Source organism: Falco rusticolus, chromosome 3 (assembly GCF_015220075.1).
Source record: "Falco rusticolus isolate bFalRus1 chromosome 3, bFalRus1.pri, whole genome shotgun sequence".
NCBI classification, from domain to species: domain Eukaryota; kingdom Metazoa; phylum Chordata; class Aves; order Falconiformes; family Falconidae; genus Falco; species Falco rusticolus.
In genome coordinates this window covers 81,667,538-81,680,858 of record NC_051189.1, presented here as the reverse complement: position 1 = coordinate 81,680,858, position 13,321 = coordinate 81,667,538, and the positions used below count along the sequence as shown (strand labels likewise).

The 13,321-nt window shown below is 40.8% G+C and overlaps 3 protein-coding genes across 9 annotated transcripts in view; 1 reads left to right on the top strand and 2 right to left on the bottom strand.

Moving 5' to 3' along the window:
• Positions 1-1,331, bottom strand: part of MTRR (5-methyltetrahydrofolate-homocysteine methyltransferase reductase) — a 32,445-nt gene extending 31,114 nt beyond the window's left edge. Inside the window, exons 1-3 of one of the 5 annotated variants that reach the window (XM_037378809.1) lie at positions 979-1,124; positions 672-868; positions 135-273 (exon numbers count right to left, since the gene is read on the bottom strand). The gene's annotated coding sequence lies outside the window, so the exon portion shown is untranslated. Of the gene's footprint in view, positions 1-134; positions 274-671; positions 869-978; positions 1,125-1,226 lie in introns of those variants that run through there. The other 4 variants (XM_037378807.1, XM_037378811.1, XM_037378810.1 and 1 more) reach the window with 4 other exon arrangements.
• LOC119144520 (basic salivary proline-rich protein 1-like) lies at positions 1,150-1,860 on the bottom strand. The gene has a single exon (XM_037380020.1). The coding sequence runs from the start codon at positions 1,858-1,860 to the stop codon at positions 1,150-1,152; it is 711 nt and encodes a 236-aa protein (XP_037235917.1).
• On the top strand, positions 1,357-10,260 carry FASTKD3 (FAST kinase domains 3). Of its 3 annotated transcripts, none has more exons than XM_037378814.1 (7): positions 1,357-1,464; positions 1,976-3,433; positions 5,708-5,793; positions 6,405-6,567; positions 7,737-7,806; positions 9,086-9,200; positions 9,970-10,260. In XM_037378814.1, the coding sequence occupies exons 2-7, from the start codon at positions 2,005-2,007 to the stop codon at positions 10,078-10,080; spliced, it is 1,974 nt and encodes a 657-aa protein (XP_037234711.1). In that variant the 5' UTR covers positions 1,357-1,464; positions 1,976-2,004; the 3' UTR covers positions 10,081-10,260. The 3 variants fall into 3 exon arrangements, with proteins under 3 accessions (XP_037234711.1, XP_037234709.1, XP_037234710.1); XM_037378812.1 differs by having other exon boundaries at positions 1,434-1,576; XM_037378813.1 differs by lacking the exon at positions 1,357-1,464 and having other exon boundaries at positions 1,599-3,433.
• Positions 10,261-13,321: the final 3,061 nt, after the last annotated feature.

The following is a 13,321-nucleotide window of genomic DNA, read 5'->3' as shown; positions in this document are numbered from 1 at the left end:
AATTTTTTGATCCTTATTCATTCCAAACTACACAAGTTGAGGAGTTTCTCCCTGTGAGAGAATCTTCTCTTTGTCATCAACCGGAAGAGTTTCACACAGAAACTGATCAAGAAAGGAAAAGTACTCATGCCTACCTGCAGGTGAATGTAATCATAAAGCAGGAACGCACTTGCATTCAGATGAACATACTGCTGCTCACGCTGCTCTTGCTTTCCTGCACTATACACTCTTCACAAACTATATGCCACTTCCACATATGTGATGAGAGTTCAGCTGGAATAAAGAGTGGAAAAAATGATAATTATTGACTATCAAGCTTTCTAGAGATCTACATTTAATATATTACCACACCAGCAGCATTTAACACGTTGATGTGTTGGTAATCACATGTCAAAAAACAAAACAATGTTTAAGCTGCGAAAACAGTCCAGGATTTGCTGGCTCAAACCAGAGCTTAACATGAAACTACGGATGAAATTCCAAATTATAGCTCATCTGCTCCAGTACTTGGAAGTCAGAAAACTAACGGTCTGCAAAAGAACAACATGGAGTCCATCAGCTCCATAAGTGAACACACTGTAGGAGGAAACAAGCCACCTGTGAACGTTCCCTGAGCCAGCCATGCCGGCCCCAGCAATGACACAGCCGTACTGTAAGGCCAGGCTACGTACCTCGTGTGCCTGGTCCACCACAAATGTCAAACTGCGTGGCCACGGACAGGATAAAAACGCAAGAAACTTCCGCAGCAGCTTTGCACACTTCAGCGTGGCTCTAAACCAGGCGGCAAGACCCTGCTGTCACAGCCACAAAGGCATTCCCATGGCCATTTTTGTTAACAGTGAGCGACTTACTGAGAATCGCTTTCACTCTATGATCAAAACAAACACAAAACCCACAAGAACTTCAATGAAACCTGCTTGTAAAACCCTCCACGGCCCAGGGCTGAACCTCCGTCCAGAAAAATTTGTTTGGACCAACCTGCACGGCGCTGGGAAGGGAGGGAGCTGTCCCCGAGGGGGACGGCGACTTTAGGGAGCTGCAGGCAGGCCGCCAGCAGAGGCCCGAACGCCGCTGCAGCAGCAGGAGCCCCCCGAGAGCCGGCGCCGCCGGGCCGGCCCCCTCGCCTCCCGCCCGGCCCCCGGCTACCCCTCAGAGCGCCCGCCCGCCGCCGGCCCGCGGGGACGCGGTCACTTGCGCTGAAGGACGCGCTTCAGAGCCATACGTACGCAGGCGCCAATCTGACTCCCGAGGCAAAGCGCCGGCGGCACCCTGCGCTCCGCAACGGCCCGCGCAGCGCCGCGCCGGTCCGGGGCGGCAGCGAGGAGGCGGCCGGGGCGGGCCGGGCCGGGCGGGGTGAGGCGAGCCGGGTCCCGCAGGGGCAGGCGGTGGGGCGCCCCGAGGCTGCCGCCGGGAGAGCGACGGAAGCTCCCGGCAGCCCCCGCGCTGCCCGTCATGGCGGCGGAGGTGAGGCCGCCCGCGCTCCCGCGGCTCGACCCCCGCCACCGCCCAGTGCCCGCAGCGGCGCAGGAAGGAGGAGGACGGAGGGGGCGCGACGGCCCGGGCCCGGCGGGCAGCAGTAGGCGCCGCGGTGGGAGGGACGCGCCTCGGCCCACGGCAGCGCTTTCGGGGCCGTGCCCGTAGGTGTGGGGCCTGTGAGGCGGAGGGGGTGGGAGAGGCCCCGCCGCAGCCGCCTGGCCCCTCAGGCTCGCCCGTCGCCCCCGGCTGCCACGCCCCAGGCTCCCCCCCACGGGGACGCGTGGCCGTGCGCCTCCTGCTAGGGAGAACGCGTGTGTGTGCGACCCCCGGCTGCGGAGGGGGCTCTGCGTTGCCTTGTGCTGGTGGTCGTGGGAGAGGGATCATCCCCGTCGTGTCCAGCCGCTGAAATGTTGCGGGGTGGTGGTGGTGTTTGCTGCTTTTTAAAGACACCGGTGCTGTTTTCCAAACAATGTATTTATATGTATTTTTCTTCTTCTAGGTATCTTTTGAGAACCCATTTGATCCAATATGGCTTTGATTAGCCGAAAGAGTTTCCAGTTTTATTCATCCAGCACACCAGCAAGCAGGTCCATTTTGATAACCCTAAGCAAAAGGTTGAGCTTTATCAGTGGGCAGCGAAAGCCCCAGAGCTGTAGCTCTGTAGCCATGAGGACACTGTGTTTCAAAGACAAATCTCAGTATATGCTTTGTAGAAAAAATCACGTACAACTGTGGCTACAGTCTCTCAATGAAACTGTGTGTCTTTGTGGGGACACTGGGAGCTGTACTAAATCTAATAATGTGTGGATGGATGAACAACTATTTTTCAAGAAGTTGAACAGCCTTTGTACATCAAAAGAGATTTTTGACTTCCTTAGCTCTCTGGAAGTCATGTCTGATACTATGGCATCAGGAGCCCTGCAGAGAATTTCTGAAGTTGAGGTGGATCACAATGGTCTGAAAAACCCTGAAGGAGTGTTAGACAACAAAGTTTTCAGGGCATTATGCTTCCAGTTTGAATTAGAATCCTCAAAACTGTCAAACACGGGGCTGCTGAATGCATTGCAAGCTTTGATAAAACTACGTATAGATCCGCAGAGTACACTGATGGCAAGGTTGCTTTCAGAGGGTGAGGAACGGCTTGGTAAAGGACAGTTGACTGTTAAAAATCTATGTGCTCTTGGAGAGAGTTTGCTGGAGTTGGAGGGCCCAAGTTGTGCGACGCTGCAACAAATCATGAACCACATCCAAGAAAAAGACATTGAGAAGTGGAGCCCTAGGGAAATTGTGATGGTTTATAAGATGCTGCAGGTGATTGTTAGGGAAGGGAAACAATACCAAGACTTGCTAAACAGACTGAACAGTGCCACTTTAACCACAGTTTCCCAGCTAAGCCCAGAGTCCACAAGCATAATACTGAATTCACTGGTCGTTCTTCATCAGACTCGGGCAGTTCCCTTAGTCACGGCACTGTGTAAACATTCGGTGAAGCATATTCCGTATTTCACAGATGATGAACTGGTAAATGTACTGGAAGCCTTCCTATACTTCGGACACGGTGAACAAATTTTCACAGAGGCACTGGAAACACATGTTCCCAAGTCCATCTTTACCTTGCATCCTCAAACAGTCAGTAAAGTCATGCAGTATTGCTGCCGAAAGATGATCCTTTCTAAGCCCATCTTTGATGCAGTCGCAGAAAGTTTCATTGCTGATGCTGACAGATTTACCACTGACCAGATTGCTGGGTACATTATACCATTTGGGACTCTTAACTATCAGCCTCCAAGTGCTTCTTCCCTGTTTAGGAAGCTTGAAACCATACTGCATACTCACCTTAATCGCTTTCAGCCTCACACCTTGGTGAACCTGCTGCACTCATGTGTCCTTATTCAGCGTTATCCAGTAAATTTTCTGCCAAAAATATTTAGTCCCTATTTTCTGCAACAGCTTCAAGGTAAGGAGCAGTGTTTCTCTTGTGATGTTCCACATTTTGTTCTGTTATGTGGCGTGTCTTTTGTCAAGTGCCCATTCCTTACCATTTTCATCTGTCACATCAACAGTGACCTGATGAAGGTGACTGGAGAATAGCGATCAGGAGGCCAAAGACTGTTGCCTAATTGTCACAGTTGCAGTTATCTTTCAGTTTAATCATTTAGAGGAGTTTGAAAATAGTCTAAATAACCTTATAAACTTTGGTCAAGGTTAGTACAAGTTCTAGAGAGAAGTGGGTTTAGAGAGGTGTAGCACTGGGATAAAAGAAATTTAAATTACAATTATTGATAAGAACATGTTACAATTATATACACAGCATCTCTAAATCTCAGGCAGTACAAAATGTGTTTTTCAAATACTGTTTTGCCTTATGATTCAATTAAGGAATCCCTTACAGGCAATGGACTAGTACTTTATTCCTTACTTTCCACTAGCCTGTGACAGGTCCGGCGGTTGGTGGGGGTAAGGTAGAACCATGTATGGCCTTGTGCTGTCCTCTTGACTTTTCTGTTCTTTCAGGATAAGGACTGTTTTGTTATATTCTTGCATCCAACTTGGTTGTATTTCTCTTTCATATTGTATTATGATCAGCTTGTGAAAGCTGAAAAGGCTAAATGGATAAAGCTAAAAAAAATAACTTGCAGTGCATAATTGTTGGCTTAATTAAAATAGAAGCAAGATCTGAACCAGTAAAACTTAACAGCATCATAAATGTGAGCAGTTAAGGATAGGCTGGTATGGTTTTTTTAATTATCTAGGTAAAATTGTAAATTGAATTCTAAGGCACACATATGTTTTAACAAAGCATGAAGACTGGCGCTTCATCGTGGCTTTTAAATTACTTCTAATCTAGAATCTGTTATGGTTATGTGATGCTTCTTTCCACTGGCATCCTGTCTGCCAACTGCACTCTTCTGGTGGAGGCTTCCTCTGCCCATCTTTGTTCCCTGCCCTGAGCTCCTTTCCCTGCTACCTCTGAGCAAGCACTACAGTCCCATCCTTGGCCTTGTACCAAAATGAGGAAAATGTAACAAAATGTAACAAAATCTACCTCATGTTTTATTCCATCTTAGGAGATCTCAGAGTCTGCTCACCCACTGCTTCTAAGACTGTCTTGTTTGCAAGGGCTGCCTCCACCTAATTGTTTTTTTAACCCAGACTAGTAAACTTTTAGAACATCCTCCATGTGATAGCCTATCCTTAGCTCTAACTATTGCATAATCCAGCATTTTATGGACACAAATGTATTATAAACAACACAGTTGTAAGCTACAGATTTTAAGTAATTCTGTATTAGCTGGTAAAGGATATCTAGCAGCATTATAGAGATATGTAAGCTATGCCAGAAAGATGAGTGACTTTCTCAAGATCTCAGCTAAGATTGCTCTGTTAATAAAACTGTATATAAGATCAAATTTTCAAAGTGATTAGAAACTTAGGTCATTCAATTTTTAGCTGTTCAGCATGAAATACCTTAAGGGCTTGATTTTTAGGAAGCAGACATCACTCATGTCCTAAAAACCAGAATGTCTTTTAAAGTTCTCACAGCACCCGGTTACTGTGGATACGTTCTTTTAAATCAATAAAGGCATTCCACTAGAGTGGTCAAATTTCAGAACAGGAACTTGAAAAGATGGACCTGCACGATCAGCACTTTACACTACATTCTGTAATAATACTTTGCGTATAACATGAAAGATACTTCAAGTGTACACTTGTAGACAAATCTCCAGAAATTAGTCCGTTTTAATCCACTACTTTTCAGGTTAAAAACCCCCCAAAACCAACACCCCAAACCTGAGCAAAACAATGAGATCCTGGGATTATAACTTGGGGAGAAGGGGGTGTGGGAATAAGGGTATGGGATGTTTTTCCAAGACCTCAACTCAAACATATTCCTTCCTGTAGAACGTCCTGCATCTCTCAGAACTTTTTTTTTTTTTTTTTTTTTTTTTTTGGGTGCGTTTGTGTGTGAAAGAATATGACAGTCTTAACTAAGATCTTGCTACTTGTATGGAGTTTTTTGTTGATATTTCTATAAATCATTTCCTCATTTTAATAACTATGTTATTTCACAACTGATTTTTCTGTTAATTCAACGATGATCAAAAATGATAATGATCAAATTGCTTCCCTGTGTGTTAAACTGAACAGCTTTTCCTAACATCTGCATGATGGTTTGTGTAAAGATACTTTGTTGAAGGTGCACCTGAAAACCTGAATATTGTTGTTTCAGCTCAGCCACCTGGTTTGGACAGAATTGTTATGTCCCAGCTAACCCAGCTTTTTCTGACTGTTACCCTGGAGTGTCCATTTTATGAGGTATGGTACATATGAAAATAGAACTAATGTTAACAAGAGGTGATAAGGTCATTAGGGCAGTGCAGATAATTAGTTCAGGACAGTCTTCCCCATAAAAACATTGGAATTGGATGGAACAGCTTCCCGCCCCTCCACCCTCAATAAAAACATGAAGCATTGCTACTTGTTTGCTTGACTTGATATATTTGTATGTTTGATGGAACTGAATAGCTCCAAGATCAAGTGCTTTTTGTGTATTTCCAAGTACTTTTCCAACAGCTGTTCTGGTTTTTATGTTTCATTTGTGGAGTCTTGGAGCACAAAAGAGATCAGGCGCTTTGATGTTGGCCCCTGAATGTAGAGGAATGGGAGCAGTTGTGCATTTCTCATGAACGTTATGTTCAAGGCGATAGCATGGAAGCTTGCTGATGTTGTTCTGGTGGTTGTTTTGGGTTTGGTTTGGTTTGGTTTTGTAAGTTTCCAGCAGATCAGACCTCAGACTGTAAGTTTCTCAATAAACATGGCTTTGAAATGCACAGAATACATTTTGCTACATTAATGTGAGGTAATTACGAACATGTTATCTCCCTTTTTCTTTTGTTTGTTTGATTTGTTTTTCTGTCATTACGTAGGGTCCCAAACTCCTTCCAAAGTATCAAGTAAAGGCCTTTCCCGTGCCTCACAGTTCTCTGGATGTTCACCTTCTGAGAAGGGTGAAGACTGGATTACTTTATTTGCTGAAAAAAAGAATATATTTTGCATCAGAGGTATCAACATCATATTTCTATACAGTTGGTAAGTAACATTTCTTTAGATTAATAATGAAAAATGTGCTTATGCTGTCAGAACTTTAGGCTCTGTTGTGTTCCAGAAATAAAAAAGTGGTTGATTTTATTCCCTTTGTGGGCCTTCTACATTGTGCAAATAGAGAAAAAGTAAACTGGAATACAAAACTCTGTAGGTCTGCAATGAGGAGATGTCATAGGAACTTTTAAGTAAATGCATTTTGAAAATCAGGAAGAACAGGGAGGGAAAAGAACTGCAGTATTACTTGGAATTTACACAGCCAGTTTGCACTGAAAATAGCTACTAACTTTTATGTTCTGTATTTTTACTATCAGCTCCTCTTTTACTTATCCTACCAACAATTTGTATAATGTAAATCAAAATGAGGCAATACCACTTGCCTGATCTCTGCTTTGGTGGTGAGTAGAGAAAGGGAGAGCTGGAAGGCTGTCAGCCCTCTCTCTGCCCTGCTCAGCTGGCCTCTCTCCCCTTAGCAAGAACTACTGATTATATGTGGTCACTGGGGGTTTGTGGACTGAAAGAGTGAGTAAAACAGTGTTTCATGTGCCAGCAAAGGAAACAGGGAAGGTAATGATGGAGAAAGATGTGTGTCCAGTAGGAGTGCATGATCAACAAGGTGTTGAGGGAAGGGTCTCTTGGACTCCATGGACATTGGAGAGATTTAAAAAAAATAGGAAATGAGTGATGATTCCAGAATTATTCTGCATTTTAGCTTCCACATGGGGTTGAAGTTGGCAGGGTTTAGGTCCAAATCTCTACATGAAAATCGGCATAATCTATAAAATTAGGGAGTTAGTGAGAAAAAATAAGGGTGTAGCAGGGGTGGCATTGAGAGAGATAGATATCCCCTCCTTAAACCCTCAAAGTTCAGAGGTCTTGCCAGCCCAGCAAAGTGCCATTTAACTATGTTATGGGTTTTAGTGGACTTGGAATACTGTTTTGCTGTTAGCATTATGAAAGGCTGAAGTGTTATTTATCATCACTCATTTATTAAATAGCCTATACACATGTTTACAAGCATCTGTGATTCAGAAAAAAGTATTGTGATAGTATTTTACTTATTTTGTAAAACAATGAACTGTAAGAGGATGAGAATTACAGTAAACTTTTTAATATGAATTGAGTTTTAATGTCAGTTCTCTTTTCATTTATATTAGATATTGAGATTAAATTAGATGAAGAAGGTTTTGTATTGCCTGCTGCCCAATGTGAAGAGGTACACAGACGGTAAGTGATGAAAAGAAACCGCTGGTAAAATGTTGGTTAGCATTGATAAAGAACATCCAGGGTGAAACTGATGACACTTAAGCTAATTGGCATTTTGCCATTGACCTCAAAAAAGTTCAGGTTTCACATTGAAACCACTGGCAAAAGGAAAAAGTTGGCAAAATTTGAGATCTCTACTTTTTCATCGTTGTTTTGCCCCCTGACTATGCAGTGTCAGACAATTAGTCTCTCTATCCAGTGACAGTCAGGATCAAAGTGATCCTGATTTGGCTTATAGTAATGTATTTTGATCTTCTGTAATTCATTTTCAAACTAAAACCAAATTAATTCTAATTGAGCATGTCTGCATAGATTTAAGACAGTTTAAGCTGCTTTGAGTTCACAGATTTACTTCTGTAAGGAATCCTGTGTAATGAGGATATTTGCTACAGATGCTGGTTTTTATTGAAAAAGGCATAGGTGTTTAAAGAATGTGTTAACAATTACTTCGAGAAACCTTGGATACAAAGTTAAGCAACCTGCCTGCACAGTACTTGCAATGGCCCTTCTATGGATAAAGCAAAAGTCTTTGAAAAGGTTACATTTTCTCCAGTTTAACCTTCACAAGACTAATACAGGTTCTTTAAAAAATCCCTTGCTTAAATGTTTAAGAATGGGCTTTGATTTTTTTTAAATTGTAGCTGTTGTGTAAATAAGGTCACAATATATTTAACATACTGAAAATATAAGCAGGTTTTTTTACAGTGGATGTACAAATTTTGGTTTAAGTTGATGTGATATTTATCACCAAGGAGAAAAAAATATAGTTCTAATCCATGATGCTGCCATCCATATGTACAGGTTTAACTTAAACTTACCTTTAACTGGAACTCTGACAGGATTAACAGGTACACTAATAAGTTTAATTTAGCTGTTGAAATGTTTTCAAGCTGAGACATGTATTTGTATGTTTTTTACTAGAAGAATTCAAAATAGCTTACCAATAGTAGCATTAAAAATGTCAAGCTCTCATTAACTTGTATAGTAATTTTTGTTCAGAGCATATAAATAAGCTTTACAGATCAATTTCACTAAGCTTCAGGCTTTTCCCCTCTCACCCTTTAAACTGAGTGATTTAAATTGACCTGAACTAGGTAACTTCCATCATCTAATTCTGAGAGGTACTAGGGACTAAGATGGGAGGTATTGTCTCATGTTTCTTAAGAACTGCAGTAGCTGTGGGGGTTAAAATAACTGATTTATTTTTTTTAATATATACTACACTTGTGCTTCATTTTAGAATTGCCCTCTGTGTTGATGGTCAAAATAGATTTTGCGTTAATAGCCACAATCTGTTGGGAAAAGAAGCTATTAAACAGAGACATCTTCAGTTACTTGGTTATGAAGTTGTACAGGTAAAGTCCAAAGACAGAGGTTTGCTTTTGCTCTGGCTAACAAAACAAGTGAAAAATGAATATTTTATAATGCTTAAAACTATAGTTGCAATTACTTCCCAAGGCAGGTGTACTCTTGTCCTTTCTGTGTTATGTTCTCTCTGTCTAGCTTTTGCCTTTCTGAGGGTGTTACAGAAATTCCTTTTTCTTCCTTGGATGTGTATTCTGCCTGTGTTTTCCACCAAATAGTGGCTGCTTGAAAGAGTACTTCTCTGCAGTGATTAAGGTCCAAATCTTGACTTAAAGGAAAATGTCTAAGAGTTCAGTAGAATTGGGATTTTTAATTAAATACTTTTTCAAAAAGGTCTGAATTCAAAGTTTAAAAAGAGTAGTTAAAAAACCAGAACTGCTTTATATTATAAATAACATTTTCACACCAGAGTATATCCTTTATTTTACCTGTTGAATTAATAGGGCTATTTTTATCTTTAAACATACTTTGGACCAAACCAGTTACTTTTAGATTTTTGCCATTTTCATATATAATCACTTACCACATAAGCCTAATTCCGTTATGTTTAACCTAGTTTAACCTATAATGGATATGACTCTTTGTTTTACAGTAATCTCTATTCAGATGATTTACAGATCAATTATATGCTTAGAATTAAATGTTTAATTTCAAAATGGACAAATCTTTGATGTGTAGTTTTACTTCTGCTTAATGAACATCAACCTTACCCAGTTGTTTATTAACATGTAAGTTCAGCAATCTTTGTTTTGTTTCCAGATTCCATTTTTTGAGATAGAGAGTCTACAGAATTCCAAGAAAATGGCAGAATACCTACACAAAAAAATCTTTCCTCATAACACGGACTCAGCTGCTGACACTGAAGAATAATATTAAATGACAGGTTGGCCTCCTGTACTATAAAATGTGAATACTGTGCTTGGAAAAACAATTCAATTCTGTTTTCTAAATAACACCACCTAAGATCATTTGACCTTCCGAATGTGAGACCTTCCAATATTTGGAACAATTGACATGTAAAGAGTAATAAAGAGCAACATATTTTCTTAAGTTTTGTGTTGGTATTTACTATAAGTTAACAGATGTAAGTGCCAGACAGTCAATGCTGCATTTCCTTTGTATTTTCACTGGTTCTAACTCACAACTGCAAATGGACAGGTGTGACTATTCAAGGATACTGGCTGGTCTGAATGTACAGAATGTGCCATGCTACCTACCAATCAGGGCTTCTCTTGACAGTATAAGAAGAAATTGTCCAATTTACTTGTAGCTGTTCATGTAGCAAACTAAACTTTACAGTAGTTGCATAAGCAGTATTGGCTTATTGCTCATACTTAACAGTGCTATTCAATAAACAGCAATGCCTTACAGAAAATGAGAGATTTTTTATTAAAAAGATTTGCTTTACTTTGTAGAAGAACAGCTGCCACAGGGTAGTGGACTTGCACAGCTATCTGTGTGGGAGCCACCTGATGTTTGGGTATGTGCTATATGTAATTTTGTGTTTGGAGGCAGTTTTAGGTAAAGTGTCTAAATGTATGCACTCTAGAGCTCCTTCAGTTTACTGCCTGTTGTTGAAGCCTAAACTGAAACTCATTACGCTCTAAAGTGCATAGGACATAGTTCTTCTGACATCTTTTTTTATGTATGGGTATAAATTCTGGCAGAAGGGTAGAACTGAGAACTGAAACCAGTAACCACTTCAGCTAGAACAGGTGACCCTAACTTGGGTCAGCGTGTTGCTTTACAAATGGACAAAAGGAAAATAACATAGCCTTAATTCCAATCACATAATGTATACTTGATGAATGGGCATGTAACACACATTTTCACGTTAGCTTGTGCTTCCTGTCCTGTGTGGAATTATTATTTATGAGTAGAAAAGCAGAATTCCCAGCATCACCTAGTTTGATTTTAACGGTTATGATTTGATTAAAAAAAAGGTGAAACTTTACATCCTTGAAGTCGGTATATTTCACCAGTGGATACAAAGCATGGCTATTTTTTCTCCTCCAAGGCTACTGTTAATAATTTGTAAGTTGCAGATGTCTGTCAATTGTCCCAGCAATCCCTGGAGATTTTTGGATACAAAATCCAGATCCAAAATATTATTTACATTGCACCATACCATGCATTCTGTTAGTGTTAATTTGTTGCATGTGTGAAAACCCTTACTCACAGTAATATGGCACTGTACTCACTGACAGGTGAGGGAGCACCAAGAGGTAATGAGGTACTTTCCAACAGTGTAACAGGAAGCTTACAACACATAGGTAACCTAACAGTTGTCATCCTGGCAAAAGAGACATTGAAGGACGACTGAAATGTCTTTGCAGACATATATAAGGAACTTCTCCCTGATAGAAGAAATCCTCAAGGTATTCTTTTGAAAGTGAGCACTGAAGGAAAAAGTCAACCACTCAGACCTGAATGAGAAACAAGTGGGAGGACCAACCTGTGAAAAGCCTTCAAAGTGAGGAGGGATGAGAAAGGACTGAAAGAGAAGGGGGGCGACATAAGCAAAGAAATGAGATAGGAAAACTTATACTGGTGTTTTGATGATTTATGACGCTCCGCGGTGCAAGTGAGCTGGTGATGCCTGTTTCTCACACAGGCCAGAAGGTGGTGGTGTTCTCAAACAAATCTGATTTCCAGTAGTTTTTCAAACGCTAAACGTAGTAAGACTAGAAAGAAGTAATTTGTACTAACTGTCCCAAACTAAAAATAACCTGCCTAGAATATGGCCATATTCTACCTCATTCTTCGCTGGTATACATTTAATACTGGTTTTTAAAAAAGCATTCTGGTATTGTTAGAAAACATCATCTCCTTCGTGCTTTGTTCTTCCTGTGATTACTTAAATGCTTAATTCTTTAATGCTGTTGGATTTGTTTAACAAAGTATTTATTATTGAAATGGAATGTAGCAGTTACTGCCTTCTTGTCCCTAGCTCATTCAATACAGAGGAACTGGCAGGTCATGAATAATGAAAGTAACAAACACCTCTCAGAATTGTGCTCTGCTTCTCACATCAGGCCAAACAAGTGCTATTGATTGCACTTGTGCTATTCCTTATCCAGGCCCCAGATTAAGAAGTTCTTTGGTTTTATTATTTTTTATGAGGAGACTCACTGTGTTCACAAGTGATACAGGTTCTCTATTTGTAAGTACCTGACAGAACTCCAGTGTCAGACAATGCTGTGGACTTCCAGTCCTTGCTCTGGTATGTTCAGTCTGGCTGCTGTTCCTTTTTGAACAATACTGCCTGTGATTTAAACAACAAGATCAATGGCTCTTGAGAATCAAACTGGTGCATACCCTGCAGGAGGTATTCCTTCTCCTGCAATGACCTTAAAACTTTAGTACTGGATTCAGTCAGAATACAAGGCACTAAATGTTTAAGCAGGTTTAGACAATTACTCTAAACAGGCTTTTTAAATTACTACTGCTCAAATCCTTTTTTTTCCCATTCTTTCTACCAAACTATTTAGTGCTTGTTCTGCTAGTATTACTTTTTTGTTGTTGTTTACTTTTTTCAGCATTGGATAGAGAACTAAAGATTCCTGTGACACTCTTGAACAGATTAATCCCTCAGACACCATTTGTATGGTGAAAGTTAGATAAATGGATGTCTGCAATCAGCTAAGCCCAGATTTTGTCTATTTAAATGCTAAGTCCTCAGAAGTTCCCTTTAACTTGACTTCCACTTGAAGTCTACTGAAACTGCTAAAGCTCTTCTGGAAGTCAGATAATTTCGTTTCTTCCCATTTATGGGTAAGCCCATCCATTTTGGAAAATCTAGGTTGAAACCCTGTTGCAGCCATTGTGCAGATAAAATGACACCTTGCAATTCTGTAGTAACACTGTAAGGATTAAGAAGTCAATGACCACTGATACCTTGAGGAGCAGACTTGCTTAAATGTTAAGTCTGTGAATAATTACGTACAAGCTCTGCCTGAAGTTGCACAGAGACAGCTGTTGACCCAACAGGTTTCACTTCCAATGTTGCTGCATAAAATGTTCAGCTCCTGCTGATGCTGCTCTTTGTAAGATTTTTACAAGACTGTACGGAGAAGACATGCATTTGAATCAGCATGAGGAAAAGTACAGC